The 22,770-nt window shown below is 49.6% G+C and overlaps 10 protein-coding genes across 10 annotated transcripts; 7 read left to right on the top strand and 3 right to left on the bottom strand.

Annotated features, from left to right (window-relative positions):
* Positions 1-966: 966 nt before the first annotated feature.
* On the bottom strand, positions 967-2,533 carry PV10_01628 (uncharacterized protein). The gene is made up of 6 exons (XM_016365852.1): positions 2,300-2,533; positions 2,057-2,216; positions 1,878-1,963; positions 1,498-1,813; positions 1,397-1,424; positions 967-1,336 (listed from the first exon to the last, which is right to left on the bottom strand). Exons 1-6 carry the CDS (start codon positions 2,449-2,451, stop codon positions 1,044-1,046), a joined length of 1,035 nt encoding a protein of 344 aa, XP_016229501.1. The 5' UTR covers positions 2,452-2,533; the 3' UTR covers positions 967-1,043.
* Positions 2,534-3,941: 1,408 nt separating this feature from the next.
* Positions 3,942-4,974, top strand: PV10_01627 (uncharacterized protein; the record flags this gene model as incomplete). The annotated part of the gene is made up of 2 exons (XM_016365851.1): positions 3,942-4,151; positions 4,213-4,974. 2 exons carry the CDS (start codon positions 3,942-3,944, stop codon positions 4,972-4,974), a joined length of 972 nt encoding a protein of 323 aa, XP_016229500.1.
* Positions 4,975-6,016: 1,042 nt separating this feature from the next.
* On the top strand, positions 6,017-8,831 carry PV10_01626 (uncharacterized protein; the record flags this gene model as incomplete). The annotated part of the gene is made up of 10 exons (XM_016365850.1): positions 6,017-6,139; positions 6,202-6,299; positions 6,352-6,605; positions 6,658-7,167; positions 7,230-7,422; positions 7,484-7,633; positions 7,694-8,164; positions 8,229-8,248; positions 8,304-8,510; positions 8,575-8,831. 10 exons carry the CDS (start codon positions 6,017-6,019, stop codon positions 8,829-8,831), a joined length of 2,283 nt encoding a protein of 760 aa, XP_016229499.1.
* A 1,994-nt stretch (positions 8,832-10,825) lies between these two features.
* PV10_01625 (uncharacterized protein) lies at positions 10,826-11,916 on the top strand. The gene is made up of 5 exons (XM_016365849.1): positions 10,826-11,081; positions 11,134-11,215; positions 11,268-11,345; positions 11,401-11,417; positions 11,480-11,916. Exons 1-5 carry the CDS (start codon positions 11,019-11,021, stop codon positions 11,498-11,500), a joined length of 261 nt encoding a protein of 86 aa, XP_016229498.1. The 5' UTR covers positions 10,826-11,018; the 3' UTR covers positions 11,501-11,916.
* Positions 11,917-12,339: 423 nt separating this feature from the next.
* PV10_01624 (uncharacterized protein) lies at positions 12,340-13,467 on the top strand (the record flags this gene model as incomplete). Its single annotated transcript, XM_016365848.1, has 5 exons — positions 12,340-12,519; positions 12,570-12,645; positions 12,696-13,018; positions 13,142-13,240; positions 13,297-13,467. The coding sequence occupies 5 exons, from the start codon at positions 12,340-12,342 to the stop codon at positions 13,465-13,467; spliced, it is 849 nt and encodes a 282-aa protein (XP_016229497.1).
* A 347-nt stretch (positions 13,468-13,814) lies between these two features.
* Positions 13,815-15,906, top strand: PV10_01623 (uncharacterized protein; the record flags this gene model as incomplete). The annotated part of the gene is made up of 2 exons (XM_016365847.1): positions 13,815-14,017; positions 14,075-15,906. The coding sequence occupies 2 exons, from the start codon at positions 13,815-13,817 to the stop codon at positions 15,549-15,551; spliced, it is 1,680 nt and encodes a 559-aa protein (XP_016229496.1). The 3' UTR covers positions 15,552-15,906.
* A 16-nt stretch (positions 15,907-15,922) lies between these two features.
* PV10_01622 (uncharacterized protein) lies at positions 15,923-17,885 on the bottom strand. Its single transcript, XM_016365846.1, has 3 exons — positions 17,511-17,885; positions 17,225-17,445; positions 15,923-16,876 (listed from the first exon to the last, which is right to left on the bottom strand). The coding sequence occupies exons 1-3, from the start codon at positions 17,657-17,659 to the stop codon at positions 16,218-16,220; spliced, it is 1,029 nt and encodes a 342-aa protein (XP_016229495.1). The 5' UTR covers positions 17,660-17,885; the 3' UTR covers positions 15,923-16,217.
* Positions 17,886-18,730: 845 nt separating this feature from the next.
* PV10_01621 (uncharacterized protein) lies at positions 18,731-21,215 on the top strand. The gene has a single exon (XM_016365845.1). The coding sequence runs from the start codon at positions 19,035-19,037 to the stop codon at positions 20,079-20,081; it is 1,047 nt and encodes a 348-aa protein (XP_016229494.1). The 5' UTR covers positions 18,731-19,034; the 3' UTR covers positions 20,082-21,215.
* On the bottom strand, positions 20,267-21,621 carry PV10_01620 (uncharacterized protein). The gene is made up of 2 exons (XM_016365844.1): positions 21,418-21,621; positions 20,267-21,363 (listed from the first exon to the last, which is right to left on the bottom strand). The coding sequence occupies exons 1-2, from the start codon at positions 21,438-21,440 to the stop codon at positions 20,382-20,384; spliced, it is 1,005 nt and encodes a 334-aa protein (XP_016229493.1). The 5' UTR covers positions 21,441-21,621; the 3' UTR covers positions 20,267-20,381.
* Positions 21,622-21,877: 256 nt separating this feature from the next.
* On the top strand, positions 21,878-22,752 carry PV10_01619 (uncharacterized protein; the record flags this gene model as incomplete). The annotated part of the gene is made up of 5 exons (XM_016365843.1): positions 21,878-21,888; positions 21,938-21,971; positions 22,037-22,154; positions 22,267-22,541; positions 22,723-22,752. 5 exons carry the CDS (start codon positions 21,878-21,880, stop codon positions 22,750-22,752), a joined length of 468 nt encoding a protein of 155 aa, XP_016229492.1.
* Between the last annotated feature and the right edge of the window lie 18 nt (positions 22,753-22,770).

The following is a 22,770-nucleotide window of genomic DNA, read 5'->3' as shown; positions in this document are numbered from 1 at the left end:
GCTGCGAAGAGATCATGACAAAGTGAAATGCTTTATTCAAAGTAGACCAAGCTGGCTCGTATACAATTGAAGAGACACTAGATTCATTCATAGTACGGGGCCACGTTCTGGTTCACAGGTCTTCAGAGAATTAGCTAGAGATTGGTGGCAATTCCCATAGAGTTGATACGTTCTTGATGCTTCTCTGAACACCCAGAGTAGAAACGAAAGGATTGTATGATCCTCCAATTGTAAGATTCTCGAATCATCCCCGATGGAAGTGAGACGCCTGTTATGAATGGCCCCTTCGTTTCTTATGCAAGAAGTGGCGAGCCGTCTACGTATAACAACTTAGCGTCGCTATTCGTACCTAGGATACTACTGAATTTAACATAACCAAGCATTCCTAGTATTGCCCATGCGTACATATGCTAGGGGACAGATTTTCCTTTAGTCAACGGTGTTAGAAGTCTTTCAGTGTTACTTGACGGCTGGCTACCATCTCTGGGTGTTAAGCATATAGTCCCATTGATCCACCTAGTCCCTCTTACAACAAAGCCTTATAGGTCTAGCTTCATAGGCGATCAGTCGTAGAGAATAGAGCGTACACCGCTAAGCAGACCCGAGGCTGAGTAGAGATATATAATGTAGCAAGTCTAATCTGGCTGGAAGTTAGTAAGAAAGAAAATGCTACTAACAGATGGGATCTTTTCTACCGTGGTGTATTGAAGATACATACTCTTTAGGCTTACATCGATGCGCAAAATCTGGTCCACCTTTTGCTTCAGTAGAATGATGGATTTGTGCTGCCTAGAATTTAAATGGGAGGCGTACGCGAGAGTTGAGGTTACATTTTAAGGACGTCAAATCAAGCCTCGTGCATAAGCAATGCGGCCATTGGAAAGAAGGACAGCAAGAAATCCATCTTCAAACCCAGATCTGGCTGTAATTAGGTAGTTATTGAAATGGTGATTGGATTAATTGTACGCGCTGCTTCGCTAACCAATCTCATGCACATCTCTATCCGTATGCAAAATCAAATGCGCAAATGTTTTCAGCCCTTGCTAAGCATACTCGTAGCACAGGAACTGATTCCTTATGTCCATCACCTCGAGGATAGTCCTGTTGGGAACAATACCACCCATATTGAGAATGTGCCTTAATGTCGTGACATTACCTGGGTCACCGAACCCGTCGATGCTTTCTTGAGAAACGGGAGGGAAGCCATTAATCTCCAGCGCTTCATCTGAAGGCACATTGTTGCCAGCCATATCCCAAAGCCGGTCGGGGAGGTCCCGCACCTGCCAGCCCCACCAGAGTCGATCGAGGTTCGCGTGGTGGAGATAGAAGACTGGATCTGGTGAAGAAAGAGTTTACGTGAGCTTCGACTGGGATTCAGAAATGAGAGCAACCTTACCTCCCGGACTGGCTATCACATCCAGCATCTGTAGAGCAGAAAATGATGTCTTAGCATCGCCCCCGCTTATCTGATCTATGATCTCGAGTGAAGAGACTTACCGTTCCGCCAACGCCCCAATGACCAGCGATGTGCGGGTTCAAGAACCAACAAGGGAAGGCCGACGAGTAGTTCTGCATCGACATACATTCTTCAACGTATGTGATATTACCCAACGTGAATGAATCCGGGTCAAATTTTCGGCTGAGACAGTAATCTTGAGGGCCATTTCCGGAAACATGCAAGGTCATATTGGCGAAAGGTCCGTCGAGGACGCAATTATCGTCGCCTTGTCCGTTTTGACCAAATCCGGTGACCGGGTCGAAGATGGGGCTATGGTTAAGGCCGATTCCTTGGTCAAATTGTTCGTCCCAGTATCTTGAGATGGATATGTTAGGCCCTGCATCTCATGTACTCCAATGTGCTCTTGGTGGAATCTTACGGCTGAGTCCCTTGGTAGCCACATTCGGTTTTCTGGAGGTATTCATGCGTATGAACGAACAGACGATGCCATGGGAGAGCCCCGCCCTGGGCATTATCAGCCAACATGGACACAAACATGACGCGGAATCCACGATCAGAGATGTCCCCTGTTTAGATATGGTCGTGAGGGCAACCTACAACATCATGAATGACATTTGCCAGCAAGATATGAAGATATTGTAGCTCGTCCCATATGTTCTGGATCCCTTCAACGTCCAGAAATGCTTTGGGGGGCTTCTGCATCAAGCAGAGATCGGCCTGAATGTATGCTGCCTTCTCAGTAGGAGACAATACATGCCTGAGTGTCTCAAGTCAGAAATGAAGCAAGGCTTAACCAATAACAAGCCCTCATAGGAAGAATGAGAACGAGGTTAAACATACCAAGCCTTGCGTGTCGATCGTTCCGATGCCTGGCAAGTCGCTGTCGCACGCCATCTTGGTCCACTCCATGGCGACAGTAAGCCTGCAAATGCAAGATGTATGTGTCCCAGTACCAAGAGGACGCAGAGAAGTCCTGCTCGTTCTCCCAACATAATACCAAGCCTTTTGGAATAACAGATCCAAAACGTATCGTGCCACTGAAGTCACGGGTCATCAACAGGCAGTCAGTTTCCCTCGCCGACGAGAGGCTGGCAACATGATATACACATTTTGAAAGCTACTTGAGGTTCTATTAATCTTCTACATCATTGGACAGTACGCCGTAGGCTTTTCTGTCTAGGCAGGCTATTCTGAGCCTCGACCAACGATGGCTTAAAGAGCACACGAGCACGGACCCTTGAGCCGATGGCAGTGAGAACCCTGTGATCTGAGCTTTCAACAATCCCGCCAAATTCTCCTTGGCAGCCTGATTTGGCAAGCAGTGGCGTAGCTGGGTGCCAACGTGCCAATGGACTCTTGAGTGAGCGCTTTGGACCACGCTATTAATATCCCAGTTGTTTGGTATGTCAATGTACGGAGTATTTGTGGCGAAGAAGCCATTAAGCGAGAGCGGAACTATCGCAATGAAATCTCGATGAAACAATGTAGGAATACGAACATCGAGAGATTCTGCGAATTTCTTACCCGGATCACGGTCATCGTCTATCCATCGAATCAATTTTGTCGCTCTCCTCTCCCGCCCAGACCTGGTACCGTGGGTTAGTCCGTTCCCCCGTGTCATGTAGACATCCCACAGGGCTCAAAACAACAGGAAAGAGAGAAATATGGAGTATACAGTCTCAATGACTGAGACTGACTAGCTATAATAGCAATTTAGGACTTGTTGTAGCTGATCTGGGTTGCTTTATAAAGAGAAAAGAGAGGAAGAGACAAAGAGGAGAAAGAAGAGGATATGAAGGGTGGAGGGCTTCCTGTGACCAGTATCTAGTCACGTGATGTCACATGACACCCTGCGGCAGCTCGAGGACGTATCAGGAGGATCGAATAAGAGAAGGTTAGCGCTTTACCATCCTATCGACCTCACAGGCACGCCCTGCTAGATCTTCCCCTTGACCTCCTTCAATCTTTAGCCTTCTTATTACCTCGTTGGCGAGGTAAGGCCTGCTTAGCGAACACGTCGTTGCATTTTCGAATGGCGGGGCCGTAAGAGTTCTGGGTTAGTCGTACGAAGGATTACCCATCCGATGTCTCATCTTCTGTAGGGGATTCTAGGATCCTGTGCCAATCTACGAGGCCAACAGCCAAGTCCCCAATTGCGTGGAGGCTGTTCTGGGGCCCCGCTCGGGGATAGCTTCCCGAGAACCCCACCAGCTTGTCTTGGATCATCATTGATCCCGGTGCTAGGCTTTGGCAGCACGTATCAGTGGTACTTCTGTGTTCGATGATCTGTAGCGGAGTTATCCCGCCAGAGAACTCGGGGACTTGATCCCCATGGCACCCATGTCACAGCATCGGGGAACCATGGCTACCTGACGCAGGCCTTGGGCCCAGAAGAACATGTGCTCTGGCAGTTCATCCTCGATTTATATTTGAAGACTTGGACAATAGCTACGAGAGCGGGAAGTGACAGAAAACAGGTACAATGAACATGATCGACGCACATTCGCTTCCCGCCGGAGAGCAGACGGTGTCTGTCTATGCATTGTCTACTGGCCATCTACAATTGCCGGATAGATGGCTTTTTGAAGACGCGAGCGAAGACCTTTTGCACGATCGACAATATTCGCCAGATTTCAGCTTTCTAATCAAACATCCTCGGGGGAAAGTCGTATTTGATCTTGGTCTGCGCAAGGTTCGGAATTAATATCTGTTCGTTTTGTTGCTGTTCAGCAGCTGAAACTTGTACGTCACAGGATCTCGAGAACAACCCTCAGGCTATCAAGGACGAGTACGCTCTAATCTCCATCGAAATACCCAATGATGTGAAAGAAATACTCGATGCGGGTCCTGAGCATTCTTCGTCAGTCACAGCAGTGGTATTGAGTCACCTTCACTTTGACCATACTGGGGATTGTATGAAGTTTCCAGATGCGGAACTGATTGTTGGGCCTGGCAGCAGTGCTGCGACAGCACCAGGTTGGCCTGAGGCAAAAGGCTCACCGTTCGATGGTGCCGTGCTGAAACATCCTCATTTCCGCGAGCTGAGTTTCGAAAAGGACAATTGGCAAAGAGTTGGCCCATTCCATCGATGTATCGATTACTTCGGAGACCAATCCTTCTACATCATTGACGCACCCGGCCATATGGACGGGCATCTCGGCGGACTCGCACGAACAGGAGTGGATGAATGGGTTTTCATGGGAGGCGACTGCTGCCACCATCGATCGTTGTTAACAGGGACTCGGCCCATGAGTGTCACAGTTGGCCCAAGCAAAACACCCAGCTTTCACCGGTATCCAGACGTGGCCAAGAGCACCATCGAGAAGATCAGGACTTTGGAAAGACAAGGAATAGTATTGATTGCACTGGCGCATGACGCTCGGCTTGATGGGGTGATGCCCGAATATCCACAGGCCATCAATGGCTGGAAGGGCAGTAGCTGGAAGAAAGCGCTGGACCAGGAGCTGACGAGAGATTATCCCAAGTACTATCAGACGAACGGAATGGCCGAATGAGCTCTCGAGGAAGGCTGATGGAAAGTCTTCTTACTAGATAGGGTGGACTCGTCGAGGAATTTGATTCATGAGAACTACTCAGGCAGAAAATAGGTTCTTTGTAGACCGAGGTCTGTTCCCTCCATAGAATTCATAATCAGCCTTTGCGGGGAAAAGACGGGTTCTGGGTTTCCCTCGTGTGGAGGGAACAACCCCGTAGCCGTGCGAGCCCCAGGAGGACGGATCATCATCATATTTCTACATACCAAGTAAACAAGGGCCACGCGCTACCCCTCCCACGTCTATGCAAAAGACAAATCGAGGTCGAAATCTGGGGTTCGATTGCCTTGCATTTGCAGAGGACGTGGTTCTGAGTATGGAGGAGGCAGACCAAGAATTGAAAGACACTTCCGCTCTTGTTATGTGCTGTTACCAGGGACAACTCCGTAGACTCGAGGGGTTGAACCAGCTCACCGTATATTACTGTCCGAAGATTGTTCATCGTCGCAAGAAACATCATGAACTAGTCCGATTCACTGATATACTTCTACCTGGGGTATATGACAGGCTGATCGATTCAATCCAGCACCAAGCGCTCCATTCCACAGCGACCAAGACTCAACGGCCCAAGTGTTGCTTGGCCTCAAGCATAGTAGGCCTGATGATCCAAGGGACCTAGGCATGCCGAGCTGTGCCGCTAGGCACAACGTGGAGCTCCATGGGGTAGATATGGGCTTGATCGTACGTTTCAATTTCTGGACCGATGCTTGCCCGTCTATGCAGCTCTAAATATGCAGAGTTAGTCAGACAGCCTTCATCCACTTTGCTCTCAATCTTCATCTTCCTACGTTGTGACTGCTTGTCATCACGATACCACACAATTCTATCCACGCTACCTCATCTTATCCCGATTTGCCTCACTTAATACGATCTTCGATATCTTGAGTGTTGGTGTAGGGTAAAGCAAGTCTATGTCACCTAGAAATCAAGCGACTAAAGCCTTACTATTGCCGGCCTGATGAATCGCGGATTCTGACAACCTCTCGCTATCGGTCGTTCAGCGATGGCTAACTCTGACTCGGAGCCTCAACCTCCAAAGAGAACAGCCGAAGATCTCGCAGATCACCCACCGAAGCGTCGCAGAATCCCAATTGCCTGCAATGCATGCCGTAATCGAAAATCAAGGGTACAGTCATCACACAAAATACCTCTTCATGGAAAGCGCATGCTTATTGTCATTTTCCTTAGTGCGACGGGGCTCAGCCCACGTGTAGTATGTGCAGCACGAACGGCAATGAATGCGTTTACTTGAAGCCATCTGCCCGGCAGACGATGGAAGAAAGCCAGTACGTTGTGCCAGTATCTTCGATAACTCTTGCTAACAAGAAACGCACGCAGGCCCTACAAAGACCTGGATCAACGATTACAAGCTCTAGAAGACTTTGTTCGAGCAGTTAGATCAACCTCAATACTCAACGAGGTGGCTCATGCCACATCAATCGGGTCTGGCGCACCAGCGAGTCCACCACGGAGCGGCCATGGAGGTAGTAACATTGGCCTCGACGAATCTCGCAGCCTTGCCTTAATGGTTGACCCCGTTGACGGGATGGGTGCTGTGCTCTCTGAAAATAATGAACGATCAACCTTCCATGGTAGGCTTAATGGACGCAGTAGTCAATCCTTACAGCTAACATTCTGCTCCAGGGCCTTCATCGAACATAACTTTCACACGCTGTATTACGCAAATGATAGCTAGGTTGGGCAACATCATCAACCCATGGGACTCGACCAACGGTCAAAATGTCGGCGTTGGCTACGTCAATATTACTCACTCTCCAGAAAGCACAAACACCAACTATCATAGCCTTTCAAATGCGAAAGCCGCAGAATTCGACAAATTTGCAACACCACCAGACGCACTGGCAACAGAGTTGATTCAACACTACTTCTCCGATGTTGGCAGCCATAGCCTTTTCCCGTTCTTACACCAGCAATCTTTCATGGACAACTATGCACACATGAAGAAGTACGGACCAAGATATATGAGGAGAACCTGGCTCGGTTTGTTTAACATGGTTCTCGCCGTCGCCACGAACATGGTTGATCGCGATGAGGCGACCTCGCCTGGCCGCATAAATGAAGCACAGACATACTACCAACGGGCAGTCAGTCTCTGCGACACGAGTGCTTTGAACGGCGCGAGCTTGGAGCTGGGTAAGTGTCAATCCTGGATCCCATACAGGTACATCGCACAGATGATGCTAACGTGAATAAAGTGCAATACCTGGTCTCTCAAACACAATATCTACAAGCCACGCAGAAGTCCATACAAACTGGTATTGTCCATTCGATGTCGGTTAATGCTGCCATCCGAATAGGCCTTCATTCTCAGCAGGCCTCGCAGGCCTATCTCCCTCTCGAAAGGGAGATGCGTAAGCGAACTTGGTATATGTGCATGATATTTGACAGGTAAGGAGGTCCATTCATCATTAAATCCTAGTGACTGCGACTAACGGAATATTCACAATAGAGTCTTGAGCATGACCCTCGGCCAGCCGCCTGTTATTCCAAACAGCTTCCTGACCTTGGATCTTCCTGCGCACTTTTCTCCGGATCCGTTAGAATACCAACGGATGGACAGCCACACGGACTCGAGCTTGGAATTGTTCGTTGCAACGATGTGAGTGACCATGATCCCGACAAACTAGGGGTTCTGCTAACCAGCTTCACACACATGCAGAAAACTATATAAGATCATGGGAAAGGTCATCGAGAGACAATACAATCAGAACCTGGCACCAGAGAAACCGCAGGGAGTACTGGACATTATCACACCACTAGCCAGCATGGACAATGAACTGCGCGAATGGGACCACGAGCTCCCACCGGAGATGAGGACAATCTCTTCGACTGAGTTGGCACCAATTTTGCCTCTCCTTCAACGCGACGGACCGCCCAATATTTCAAAAAGATCTCAACTCCATCTCACCATGCGGTGTCTCAATTTACGTTTGTTGTTGCACCGGCCGGTCTTGGTCAAGTACCTGGAAACATCGCATTCTTCCAACGTCGATCCAACCGAAGAGGCAATGCTGAGTCGACTTGGCTCTCATAGCATCTATGTGTGCCTCCGCTCGGCAACGGAGATTATCAAAATTGTAAGCATGCTTGTTCAGGGTCGAGGCACGGCGAGGAAGTATTTGAATGCATGGTAAGATATATATCCCATACGACTATTCATCCTAGACTCAAGTGGAGCTGATTGTCATGTCTAGGTGGTTCACTCTGTATTACAGTAAGTCGTCTCGAAGGCATATTCCTTACTGACTCTCAATTTAACATTTTGACAGCATTCAACGCAGCCTTAGTCGTCTTCGCCGTGATGATGATATGTCACGAAACTGGACGAGTGATTCCCGATGCACCGTCCAAGGAAGATTGTAGGGACGGCCTAGAAAAAGCCATCAAAGCACTGGCTGACCTAGACCATGGCAACAAGATGATCGAACGTTGCCATGATTACCTCGAGCGGCTTTTTGTCGCAACAACTACTCTGAGTACGTGTGATGCAATGTTTCATGTCGAGCCGTCTCGTGTGCTGACCACAGATGATTGTGCTAGCAGCAGCTGCTACTGATCCTACAGACATAAATGGGTTTAGATCTTTGACGAGTGGTGTTAGCCGTCCGGCAAATAACCTGGAGATGGCGCCTTCGCAACCCTTCCTCGCAGGACACGCAAATTTCGAAAGGAACGTTGTAGACATCATGACAGGTGACGATCTGGGATTTCTGGATCTCTACTTCGCGCCTGGAAACGATGTTCCCTCGACTATTGCCAACTCTGACTTTGCTACCAACATGGACTATCTACCTTGAGAACTTCTGATTGTCTGTCAATGGACAACAGTACAAACCCGTCCACGAGCCTCTTTGGATCTCAACATGAATCCTATTAATGATATCAGTGCAATTAGAGACATCGCCTGTCTAGCTCCTGAGCCGCAAAACATGTCCAATATCTTCAGCGTCTTAAGAACTGAGAAGTCTTGAGGCATTTCCGCTCTCAATGGCCTCTAATTCGCCTTCCTTGGAAAATACTGCGGGGCCCTCCTTTTCCAACATTTTGGCAAGAAATTGGGCGCCAGATGCCGGCGTAAAGGGAAAGTCACTCCCGTACAGAATGCGACTCGAGTCCACATAACGCAATAATCCATGAATCTGATCAGGGAATGGAAACCCTGCTAGGTCGAAGAAGAAGCGCTGTTGAAGAGTTTTCTTCACTGACTCGGCGTTGATGCCATTGTTCAGTTTTAAAATGGCTTCCGAGAAGGTGGTGAATCGCTGGATTAAAGGAGGAAGTGCACCGCCTCCGTGAGAGAGGACGTATGTTATGTCGGGATATCTTGAAACCGTCCCGCTCAAAAATAGATTGATGGCGCATCTGGTCGTGTCCATAAGATACTCAAACATGGGGTCTGGAAACTGCCTCAAAGGGGAGGCTCGTATTGGCGCCGAGTTGCAAGTTGCAGCCAGACAGGGTCCTGTGGGATGAATAAACACCTTTGCTTTTCTGCGGTTAAGCTCTTCAAAAATGGGATCAAGAGACCTGTCTCCCAGATAGACGCCATGGAAATTGCTGAGAAGACCGAAGCCATCTGGGTTCAGGTTTTCCGATACGTATGCAATCTCAGCAAGAGTCTCTTCGACAAATGGGAGCGGCAATGCAGCCCAGTAGCCAAATTCGTTAGGCTGCTGTCGTTTGAGCTCTGCACCGTACTCGTTACACTCGCGAGACAACTTCGCAGCCAATTTGCGGTCAGAGGGCACAAGGTTAGTCCCTGGTGAGGTGATGCTGAGGATCGACTTGGTAATGCCAACCGATTTTGCGAAGTCAAGGTGCGAGGCAGGGTCCCAGGCCTTTGCAAGCAAGCATAAGCCTCAGTCCATCTTCACATAGGAGGAAATTTCTCATGTTTGCGCCGGATAGCACGGGGAGAACTTACAGGAATTTCTGGCATACCATCTGGCTTCCCATACCCGTGTTCTTCACATGCACTGCGCCAGACAGGCGGAATAAAGTGAGCATGCGTATCGATGCGACCCATGTTGGCGCTTGTTGTGGATCAAGACGGTGATAAAGTGGATGGAGATATGCTTCAATTAGAGCTACTAGAAGTTCGAGAGATAAAGAGAGACAAACCCGTAAAGATTGTCTAGATAAAAGTGCTTCAGATTGTGAACCAGTGCCAGATCCTCTAGAACCACATCAAGGCTTTGATGTATTGAAATGCGTCTGAATTTCACCAGGAACTTTGTATTTTGCTCACCCGCTCTTTCCCCATAGATTTGCCTCGGCGGCAGAAAGGCCATCGCGTGCTTCACTTGCGTATACATAGCCAGTTTGGGCGAATCGGGGACCGCAAGATTGACCTATTCCCGTGGGAGTATCTACTTGGTGGTGTACCGGGGGATGACGAGAAGCAGTTCCCAGTATCATCAACGTCCGGGAAGCGTTCCCCGACGGGGCTATCTTCCGGACCCCACAATCATTGGGTGACAATTGGAGGGCCATTGGATGAGGGTTTATCCATTCAACACTTGGGGTGGACTTTTCTTTAGAACCATCTGTCGCTGGGACTCACCAGATGTCTGGGTCGACACTTCTACCAATGCATGTTGGAATCCATGATATGGTCTTTGGAGGTAAGGAGGGTTGGGAACAAAAGCGGCGAGACTAATGCCCTGCATTGGTGCCCAGGTCATCGTAGTAATAGGATGCTGTGATTGGTGTGTCCTCCGCGGCTTGGCAGCATCACGTGAACCTCTCGAAAGCTACCACTGCGGAGGAAAGAGCATCCTTGCGTCCAATTCTTGAGCAAGTCGCAGCGCAACCTGACAACTTCCATATCTCAACTTCACGAAGGAGCACTCTTTTGGACCAACTACTGTAGCTCACTCTAGCGAAAGAGAGAGCGAAGACGCCCCCCTCCACTTACACTAGAACGAACCGCCCGTCTCAGACACCCCGACCGCGACAATCATACCACCCAGCGATCCGTCACGATGGGTGTGCCCTTCGAAGCCCTCATCCCCTATGTCATCATGACAGCCATGTTTGGCGTGACTGTATGTGGAAGTTTGCTGGTTCAAAAGACATATTCTGAGCAGAAATATCTAGGGCGCGGGTCTATCAACGGTTAAATATTTCACAAACGACGGTAAACGGCCGAGAAGACAGCTAGATTTGTGGGACAGACAGAGTCAGTACAACTAATTTGTGCGCTGGGATGGCTGAGCTGATGATTTGCATAGTGATGGACCGAGATTATCGATTGACCGGCAAGTTCCGCGGCCAGGCTGATGCTCCTGAGGCGCCGTTGGGATTTGAAGGTAAGCTACTCTCCTCGAACGATATAATATGGTCCTTGTTACTAACGATAAGCAGTCAACAGTGCATGGAAGGTCAGTCTTGTTCATCACAACAACCAACTAAACGAACAAAGTCACCCTAACGTGAAATCTAGACCGAATCTCGAATCATTTAAGCACCTCTTTTCAGCTTGGTCGACTCTCTCTGTTCGAGCGTGGCTATATTGCACATAGTTTACGATAAACACAAACGACACGGCGGGTTGTCAACATAGTCGATATCGTTATCGGCATCGGCGTCTTGAAAGTTCACCTGGTGATAGCATCGAAGAGGCAGTCCTCTTGTCAACAATATATTTTTGGTCAAAGTGCCATAGTTCAAACAAGCAAACATTCTATGAAGATATTTACTGGTCATTCTCTCATACTCGTTTTCATGAAGTGCCCATCGATCGGGGCACTACACACCGCTATGACACAGATGAGAAAGAATGGCTGACAGGTCCTCGCGACAGGCATATTCGACTGTTCATGTTCAACATGACCTCTCGATGATGTTCATATGTATTCCTCGGCACGCCTTGTCGTCAGCCAAGATCATTGTATTGAATCCTGGCAGCTGCAGGGTCGAATACATTGCATGCCTGCAGATGTGAAGAATCATGACTTTGTCACAAACGAGAGACATGTTTTGGCCGCCCGTTTCTGACTCAATCAAGGCGTGACTACGTTCTCCTATTCCTCTCTAGCTGCTGTCCTTTATGTGCACCAAAAGTAGATTTAGATGAGTATCATCAGGCTGCTCGTCAATGACCCGATGTCGGACAGCCATAACATCATGTGGGCCTCGATGCGCTGACGACCACCAATAGGCTCTAGAAATATAGGGAAGAACATACGGATATGCCATGTTGCCATATCTCCCCTCATTCCCCCTCAGAACCCGCTAGCTCTTGTAAAAGTCCCCATACATCCACAGGGCCGGCCCAAACTTGTCACACATGTTTGCTAAAGAATGTCCAGTACTGTTGGTATTTCCTTGTCCTTATCACGCATAACTGGGAGAAGATCTTTGCAAGCGTTTAATTTGAACAGGCATAGACTGTCTTCAGCTACAATGAGTACAAGCATGACAACCAAAAGCCATGACTTACAGGATAAGCTTCAGTTCTTACACAACTTCTCGGCTTGTGATGTGAGTCCATCTTGATTGATTTGACGTGGCGAACACAGCTCACTAGCCAGGTTTCGGATGCCCTGCTCAAGCTGCAGAAGTTGCCATCTGGGCAGGTAGCCAGAGCCGGTCATCTGGCTGATATTGGTGGGTTCTTTCTCTTTGATATGATGAATTCAGTCACTCAGAATCCGCAGCACCATTTGCTTCGTTCTCGTTTACTAGATCTGAACATGCAAATACGCAGAAGGTCATTGCACCAGCATCCACACTGAAATTGGTCCCTAAAGCAGCTGTTCCAGAGGAAAAGCCAGCGACTGAAAACACGGTCCCCAAGGGAAGTCACTGGGTTGACATGACGGAAGCTGGAACCATCGTCGTCATTGAACAACCACCAGGACAAAAGTGTGCTGCTGTTGGTGGCATCATGGCACAAAGAATGAAAGTCCGACAAGTGGCCGGATGTGTGGTGGGTGGTCGTGTACGGGACTTTGCAGAACTGACAGACTCTGGCCTTGCAGTAAGTCATGCAACAGTTCCGTCCCTTTGGTTAGACCCAGACAGTGACACCATTCCTCTATCGCTTGGTCGATGGTTCACCTCTTGTATCCTGCATGACTCGACGACACACTGACTCTTCTAGATTTATGCCCAGGGCCGATCAACTGTTGGCACCAATGCTGAGTCAGTAGTTTACGCACGGAATGTTCCCGTGAGCATAACCGGAGTATCAGTTGTACCAGTGAGAATATGTTCTTGCATCGTCTTGTCCTGATGTTGATCACTGACCGTTCACAGGGTGATATCGTCTTTTTGGATCCTGATGAAGGTGCTGTTGTTATTCCTCAACAGCTGCTGGATGAAACCATCTCGCTGATGCCCACGTTGGTGGCGGCGGACGACAAGGTGAAAGAAGCGGTGGTTCAAGGCTTGACAGTCGCCGAGGCCTTCAAGAAGTTCCGTGGGTAAAGAGAGAGTAGTCAGTCCGATGGTCACATTCGTTTGTTGTTACGGTTGCGTTGCGATCTTGAACTGCCGCCCTCTTATGCGCCTTCCTCCCTGACTCCTCGACCCCAAGATCGATCACAAATCGCTCCTGCCTATTCAATCCCCAGTTCAGTCCCAAGATGCCTGACCCGCGACTGCCTTTATCTGATCACCACAGCAGCTGCAGCTGCCGCTGCGGCAGTGCCGTCACGTGCTATCAACTTGAATTATTTCACAAGCCTGGCGCAGGGCCTCATATCAACCAGACCACACCGCACCTTTCCACAGCGCATACCCAGTATATATATCTCTCTAATTCGCAGCTTGCTATGGCCTCTAAGCATGACACGGTGACACCGTGGACCGCAGTTCTGGGCTCACCAAACCGAAAACGAGCGCTTTTCCAGTCCAGTTTCCCGCCCATCCTGCCTTCTACCAAGAAAGGTCGTTCAGATGAGGTAGTCACCAGCCGCATTTCACCTCACCAGCCGAATCAGCGACATCAGCCGCAGTCTGACCGTCGTCATCTCCAGTTAGCCACCATCCTTTGATCAATAGTTATCATGTTTATTCTGACTTTCTTGTTCAGGCTTATTTCTCCATATCTCCCATCAAGCATCTTGAAAAACTTCAGTACATATTGGTTTACTACCCTTTCGCTTCCATTCGTTGGAAGCATCCATGACCAAGAGCCTAGCGTCATCCTTCTGGATTTGAATCCACAGCTCACCCCCGAGAGATCAGCATTGATCCCATTGCACACGTTAACGGCCGAGGGATCTGCTGACGAGACCATCCCACTGATCGCCAACAAAAGTATGGATCTGTCACTCATTTTGGCACCTCGAAACAATCTTGTCCCCTGGCTGCAGAAACATGCTGGCCCTCCCGTTCCCGCGACCCATCCAAAAAGAATCATAGATCTTCCCCCAGAAGTCATTGTCAAGATCCTTAAGATCACCTTCATTCGCGAACAGTCCGAGGAGGAGACCTACTACCCATCGTATCGTCAAGGTATGCTTGCAGGGTACATCAGGGTTGGTACAGATCCGAAGACTGGTCAAGGTGACGAGGTGAAGACAGGAAATGTCCCTATCCCAATCAACGTAATGCAGACTTGCCGGCTCTTTCATAAAATCTCCTGCAGTACCTTCTATGGCGACAATATCTTCTCCTTTAAAAAACCACGTGTCTGTTTTTGGTGGCTGAAGCACATTGGTCAAAAGAATGTCTCGTACTTACGAGGTCTTCGATTGTACATCACCTCCGGCATTGACCTGCCTCACCAGGCCCGAAGCTGCTTCGACCTGACTGCGGAGGAAAATTGGCTTCAAGTGCTCCAATACCTTCGCACAAGGCATCGGCTTGAATGGCTGGCGCTCACTTTTGACACCTTCATTAGATCAGATTTGCCAGAGGATGGACTTTCTTCGTATGCACAGGAGATCATGCGTTATCGATCAAATTTGAACCTCGAGTTACACAAGTGGCGAGGAATTCGCACCGTCACGATCCATGACCCTGAGGGATATCTTGGAGATACCCGGAATAGCAGGAAGCTTGAGTTCCTCATAAGACAACCTGACGAACGATCCTCGAATGAGATCCCGCGCCCCAAAAAGCCTGTCTCCCTTGCATCCCTCATGAAGAGCATCAGATTGCAGAACAAGGAGAAAGACGAAGCTGCCTGCCAGCAAAGACATCAACACATTTTGACAGAGGGTTTACTTCAACAGCAAAGAAATCTACTCTTAGAGGGCATCGTGAAACCCAACTTGGGTCCCCAACTACCAGATCATGACACAGTGATAGAGGTCGATCCCGACCTACAAGATCAAGACATGATGACAGACACCGTGGCTCCCCAGCCACAAACTCGTGGAATGATGATCGATCTCGATACGCTGACTCCGACTGGCGAACCTCGGCGCACCATTATCAGACGTACTCATGTTCCTCGAACGAGCACAACAGTGCGCCCGGGCTCTACTTCATCCAGAGGAGTCTCAAAACCCAGTCATTACGGCAAACGCCATCTCACCCGAGACAAGCTCCCTGAGTCATAGAGGCTCAGTGCGATGGATTAACTGCGAATCTCCCGACAACTTGCAAGCTATTTGATGACTACGGAATGTTTCTCGAATCAGGCACAGCAGACGTGGCATTGTTAATGCCCTGCACAGCACGCCGAAACGTCGATTGGGATGAAATTTCGACATGTTGGTGCAGTGCCTGCCATTACTTACATCGAGATTAGTTTGGCTTCTTCTTTTCTAGCTCCATGATTAGGACGGATGAAAGAATGAACAATAGTCCCATATTGGTGCCCATTATTCAAGCTTCGGCATTCTGCCGGACCAGACATTCCACGGCGCAGGAGTGCTAACACCGAGAACATGGGATGACAGCGATAGAAAATAGCCATTGACATGCTTTCCAAACACATTCGTGTATTATCTATTCTACCTAATTTCACAGGAAAACCTCAAAAAAAAGAAGACTGACACAACTATTGTCATACGAGCAAAGTAGAAAAACCTAACACTAGATATACTGGTGTGGTGACGACCAACAAAGCTGGTGGAGTGACATTTGCACTCGACCAGGGTCCCAAAAGATATATCGTAAGTCGTGATATGACCTTTTAACCGACACAAATATCGTGACATGATGGGGTAAGAGGTAGAGACAATACAAAACTGGCGGACAAGCCAGAGAGGAAATCAAAGTACTCAGTCCTCGGTCTTGAAAGAGACAATGCGACTCTTGACAATTTCCTCTTCCTCCTCAATATCGAGCTCCCGCAACTCGCCAGTGCCGACGTTGTAGATGAGGCCATGAACCTGAAGACCACGGTCGCTCATGGCGTCGATGACAATGGGATTAGAGTGGAGGACCTTGACACCGGCACGGACGTTGAGCTCGACGAGCTTGAGGCCCTTTTCCGTCTCGTTGAGATTGTCCAATAGAGAGAGATTCTCTTGCCGCAGTGCCCGCAGCGGCATCAGCCATGTGTCGATCAGGCCGAGTTTCTTGTTCCCAAGTGCGGCGGCGATGCCTCCGCATGATGTGTGTCCGCAGATGATGATGTGCTTGACTTTGAGGTATTGTACTGCATATTGGATGACCGACAGCGAGTTGATGTCGGTGTTGACTAGGATGTTGGCGATGTTCCGGTGGCAGAAAATCTCACCGGGCTGGAGTCCTAGGATGGTGGTTTCAGGACATCGTGAGTCGGCACATCCAATCCATAGAATCTGCGGCGATTGGCCTTTGCCGAGTGATTCAAATAGCTCCGGCTCGGCTTCCGCCAGTGACCGCCGCCACAGGGAGTTGTTGTTGAATGCCTTGGCGTACGCGTCTTCGAAAGATTTGCTTGTATTGATTGCGCCTGGAGAAGAGAGATTAGTGTTAGTATTGGTGAGGGTGATGGTGATGGTGATGGTGAGGCTGAGGGAAGGGGGAATAGATGATGGGTCATGTGACGCGTGCTCAGAAAGTTTGTTGAGCAAATGACGCAAGGGGTGGAGAGGCGCGGATTCGATTCGATTTGAGATGTGAGCAAGGTGCCATAAGCAGATCATAGGGCATTTGCAGGAGAATCAACCGTCCGCGGAGACGCAAGAAGCCATAGTCTTGGTGCTTATCTGGGGGACGCAGAAGGAAAAAGTGCATGTGAAATCACAGATAGAGAGATCTGGGGGTGAGAACCAGATAAGCGAGGGGAAATAGAACATACCAGGCATAATGTCATCAATATCAATGTCCTCTGAAGGTTCCGAGTCGGGAGTATTGAAGTCGGGGACGACGTTGCGGTCGGGGGCCATGGTCTTGCTATATGTTTGAAAAGCTGCCGCAGGTGGTGATGTATCAGATTGGTGAGGATGAGCACAGGGTGTTGAATGGGACGGCGATGGCACGGTGGTAAGCGATGGACCTATGCCAGATTGAGGGCCGCGACTGCACAACTTCTAGGTTAGAAAACATGGGTGGATTCAAGCCACGCTTCAAGGGCCATGACCTACTGCGGGGGACTGAGTGGTCTCGCTAATATGCGGCTTGCCAGCGATTTGGCACGCGTTTGAAGGACTGGTCGATTCTGGGACGAGCAAGCGAATTGTAGGGTGGTGAGACGTTGCAAGCAAGGACGAGAATACATGCGTGTTGGTAGCATGACGCCGTGCTTTTGGACCTTGGGGGATTTTAATCTATGATCGTGTGCAAAAAGATGCTCCCGCCGTCTTTTCAACCTGATAGCTCCGATGCGGCGATCAACTCAACAAATCTTGTCCGAGGCGCCAGATTGGGGCTCTTGGGGGATCTTGGAGCTTCTGGGGGCGGTGAACCAGTCAGATTGAGCCCTGAGGGTCACTGCTGAAAGATTATCTTTGGTCAACTGAAATGGATTGGGGGCCTGTGGCCTGTGACGGTGGGGTGGGAGGGCCCTTGGGCGAGATGTCCGGGCCCCGTGGAACTAAGTGATGCAATCAACCAGTCGCAAAGCTCGATCTAAAAGGTTTTCCCTTTACGAGCAGGTCGGTGAGCAGATCTGAGGTCGAGCCTATTGCATCACTAGAATGTCCACCTCATGCCCTGTCGTACTTGTGTCCACGCTGATGATATCGTCTGATTGATAATTGGCAAAATGATGATGCATCAGGCTTGTCAGTCAATAAGGAAAGACAAAGAGCCGGGCGATAGTCACGGTGCGTCACAAGCCAGCTTCATACCCTGCTTCCCGGCCCTGAGCCGCCCTGATTCCTAGCGCCATCTTTGAATTTTGAATCTCAAAGCCGGCAGCACTGTAGATCCTGGACTCCAGACGTCCGCAGCTAGCCGCCTCCTAATCTTCCACCAGTTTCTGCCACCGGCTGCCAGCCGTCCAATCCTCGATTGGTTTCACCATAGCCTACAGCCGGGCCCGAAGCGCACAGTACTTTAGGCTACCCTCTGTTCGTCTTAGGCTGCTGTGAGAGCCTACTGACAACTACTAGTGCCTAACTAGTAGCTTTTCTAGGCTGTCTGGCCCAGATACCCGGGATTCGAGCAAGATACGCATACTTGTGAATGTTTCCCAGCATGCCCGGCTCATGGTGGATGCCACCCCGGCCCCAGAAGCCGCAAAACACACCCCCAAACTAAAGGTGCGGTGATTGGCCTATTTTCCACTTCACGTCTTATCAGAAACAATAATTTTTCTAGTAGGATTTTCTGGGGTGGATGCATCCTCAACAACGATACAACAACAGCCGTCACATAACTACGTCAGCGGTGAAAATCACAGTAGCGGCAGCCATCTCATCACACACCCCTAACACATACGAGAACCGTTGTCACCTAACATGCATTCCTCCTGATCTGCATGGCCATAATTTCTTGGTCGTTCCTGTCCCGCTTGACTCAATTCGGACTTCAACACTCAAAAGTCGGCAGTTACTGTCGCTTTCTCACTATACCACTCTCTACCCAAGTCTCCGCCTAGCCCTTGGGTACCCTGAGTCTCCGCCAGTCATCGACAGCATATCCTGAGACCTCCTGTTATCAACACCATGTCCATATCATCCTCTCCTCCGGACCCCTCTTCTCGACCGGAAGCCACCTCCGCCCCCACACCAAACGAGCCATTCCTCCCCTACCCATTCACACACGCACAGCCCGCTCCCTTATTGATCACACAAGGCGCCGAAGCACTCCTCTATAAGACACATTTTCTATCACCGGAGACTCCCGCAGCCCTAAAAGCCAGGCCAAGCAAAGCATACAGACATCCTATCCTGGATGCGCGGTTGACCAAGCAAAGAGTCCTAGCCGAGGCCAGGATCCTCGTGAAGCTGTCCGCTTTACGCGGAGATAGACGGCATAATGACGACGCCCAGGTCAATGTCCCCGCGGTCCTGAGCCTGGAATGGGACGTTGCAAGAAAGGTTCGCGGCCTGCATGCCGAGCAGAGGGGTCCCCGCGGAGCGAATCAACCTGGAGGCGGCGCTGGAGCATGGTTGCTCATGGAGTGGATTGAGGGAACCACGGTCAAGGAACTCCTAAGACGCTTCGATACATGGAGACGGCATGTAGCGAGTGGTGACACGGTAGGGGCCGAAGAGATTCAGAAGCAAGAAGATGATATCAAACAACTCCTTCGCAGAATCGGCAGGGCCGTGGGAAATATGCACCACCGGGGCGGCGTCGTCCACGGTGATCTGACCAGCAGTAATGTCATGGTCAGGCCCCTGACCACCAATGGTCAACTGAACGAGGAGACACGCGATGATTTACAGGTGAATGGTACACAACAGCAGGAGCAAGATCTCGACAGCACAAGGGACACCACCCCGTCCCCTCCGGACGTATCTGGCGAAATTGTCCTGATTGACTTTGGCCTTGCAACCCAATCCACCCAAGAAGAAGATCGTGCAGTCGACTTGTACGTCCTAGAACGTGCATTCGGCTCCACCCATCCACGACAAGAACATTGGTTTGATACCGAGGTTTTGCAGAGTCAAGATGGTTATAGGGGCAGCTTCAAGGGTGCCAACGTCGTACTGAAAAGGTTGGAGGACGTCAGACTCAGGGGCAGGAAGAGAAGTATGCTTGGGTGACGGAAGCACCGCACTGTCCCAGAAAGAATAAAACTCCCCTAAAATTCACAGCCTTGTATGAATCACTGCTCAGTCCACCTCGACTACGCGGCTGTATCAGTCACGTCGATCCAGGCCCGGTGTCCTCGGTCCAACGGATGTATCGCTCAAAGAAGAAAATTTAGCGAACCTACGCTACTCCAGACGTTCAAAAGGCAATGTTCCATCGCATCGGGCACCAATTCTATTTGCAAGGCTCAGAAAACCAACCTACCAACCAACACCAGTGCTTGGATTTTAGAAAGCGATCCAAATTCAGCATCACGAGACAGTTGCTATCTGCGCCGCCTCCGGCCGCGGTTCGATGCAGGTGCCGAGTTGAGCCAGAGCAAAATAACCCTTGTTCTCAATCACTCCACGGTTCTTGACCACAGCCGTGTATTTAATCACCCACTGCGGCTCAATGTCACCCTTCAATCCTGGCTCCTCATCCCCAGCATCAGGTTTCGATGCAATGATACCAGCACCATCCTTGCCCGGACCTAGCAACTCTCGTGTTGTCCCTGGAGGGAGAATATCCGTGCAGTCGGCATGCGTAAGGAGATCAAGTTGGTTTTCCTTTGCATACACGATCAATGGTTGCGGCACCACGCAGCAATCCTTGACGTTGATCTGGTTGACCGTCGGTCGCACTTTAACTTCTGGCAGGAATTTGTCCAGCCTCTCCGAACTGAATTCTGATACACCCAGTTGCGAGATGACTCCTCTTTCATGATATTCTTCTAATGTCCGCCATGCCTTGAGTTGTGCCTCCAGTCCTTGTGATTCATCTGTGCTGTCGAGGCTGGCATTCTCATTGTCCACCGACGAATCCTCCTCCTCTCCATAGTCATCAGCGTCAAAACTGACTCCTGGATAACTTACGATCAAAAGATCGATATTTTCAATGCCCAACTCTTTTAATACCAAGTCAATGGCCTCCTTCGTATGCTGTGACCGTCGAGAAGAGGGGATATTTGGGAGGTAAAAGAGTTTGACCGTCACATCGTACGAGTCGCGAGGTTCTGTCAGAGGTGTCGGTCTCCACGTAGGGATCTCAAGGGTATCCCCATCAACTGTAGTCCATTGAGTATAATCTGATGGAGAATTGGTCCCGGACTGATCAGTGGAAGAAGGTTGTGTTTGATGTTGGTGGTATTGCGCCTGGTGCGAGAAGTTGACTCGTAGTGCTTTTATAAGTTCGACATTAGATTTTGAAAATAAAGGTTTTCGAACTACTGTTTGTCCTGAGGACATTATATTGCTGTGCCCTGTGTTAGTCACCAACGAAGAGAGGCCGGCAGAGGAGGAGAATTACGAGGTAGAGAGTATCAACTTCATTTTGCTCGTGGTCGCAGAATCTGCGACGGCAGGCGATCTGTCAAGGCTGTCTGTCGGGACGGATAGAGAGTGATTATGGGGATTGCTTGCTCATACAGATGGTTAGGTTGACAGAGTTGCGGGCCATGTGCACTCAAAGATATTAGAAATCTTCTTGTAGAGACCAAAGTCACACGAGAAGCGGGACCGAGGGGCATTGTCCTATGGATGGTAATCGGGCAACGAGGAATGGACGTGGGGGAGTGCTTTTCACGTGTTACAATTCCACCGTACATCCTGAACTGCAGATCGTGGAAAAGTGCTCTGCTGTAGTCGCTTGGCATTATGGCTACTGATGCGGGCCTCCATTCTCCTGCCTTTTTTTGGTCATCTTTCAGGTTCCCAGCTACTGTACTCGAATATCGTTCGATTACAGTCCATTAACGGAACCAAGCAGGATGTCTATACAGTATGCGTGATACTTCTATCGTCTTTGAACCATACTAATTCAGTCTCAGCTATCTTATCTTGCTGTCGAGGCAAGGCAAAGTGGTAAGCCGGCTCCCCCTTCTGGTCGCCCACCACGAATCTGTCCTAACCTCAAATCTCTTTTTCAGCGACTTGCCAAATGGTTCACCACTCTTTCACCAAAAGAAAAAGCCAAAATCATTAAGGATGTCTCTCAACTGGTCCTCTCTCGCCGCACTCGAATGTGTAATTTCCTCGAGTATAAAGGTGCAGCCCCTCTTTCTTCCTTGAGCTGGCCCAGGCTCACCCGAGAGTTTGCGGAATCCCTTTGCTTGTTTTCGCCTTTGCCCACTGAAGCTGACGCGCTTGTGATCTCCAGACAGCAAAGTAGTGTATCGTCGTTATGCGTCCCTCTTTTTCATCGCCGGCTGTGCGTCCACCGACAACGAACTGATTACCCTTGAAATTGTCCACCGTTATGTCGAGCAAATGGACAAATATTATGGAAACGTCTGCGAGCTTGACATCATCTTCAACTTTCAAAAGGCATATTTTATCCTCGACGAACTTCTCTTGGCAGGTGAAATGCAGGAAAGCAGCAAGAAAAACGTGCTCCGGTGCATCAGTCAGGAAGATAGTCTTGAAGATATGGAGGTGAGTCTTGTGATGATTTTCTGCCTTTTCTTCGGATCGATCTTTACATCCCCGTGTCTCGGCCGCATGCGACCTGGCGGCCTTTGCGGTGTCTGCGCTGTAAGCATGGTCGTTTCCCACCTACTACGCAACTTCAATCATGTCACCTGCACGAGACTAATCTCTTCCTTTCGACAATCAGGTCGAAGAAGATGTCACCAAGCTCATGTAGAGCATGGCACGCTCCGGA

Source organism: Exophiala mesophila, assembly GCF_000836275.1.
Source record: "Exophiala mesophila strain CBS 40295 unplaced genomic scaffold supercont1.1, whole genome shotgun sequence".
NCBI lineage: Eukaryota > Fungi > Ascomycota > Eurotiomycetes > Chaetothyriales > Herpotrichiellaceae > Exophiala > Exophiala mesophila.
The sequence above is the reverse complement of the archived record's forward strand: the minus strand, read 5'-3'. Positions and strand labels throughout refer to the sequence as shown.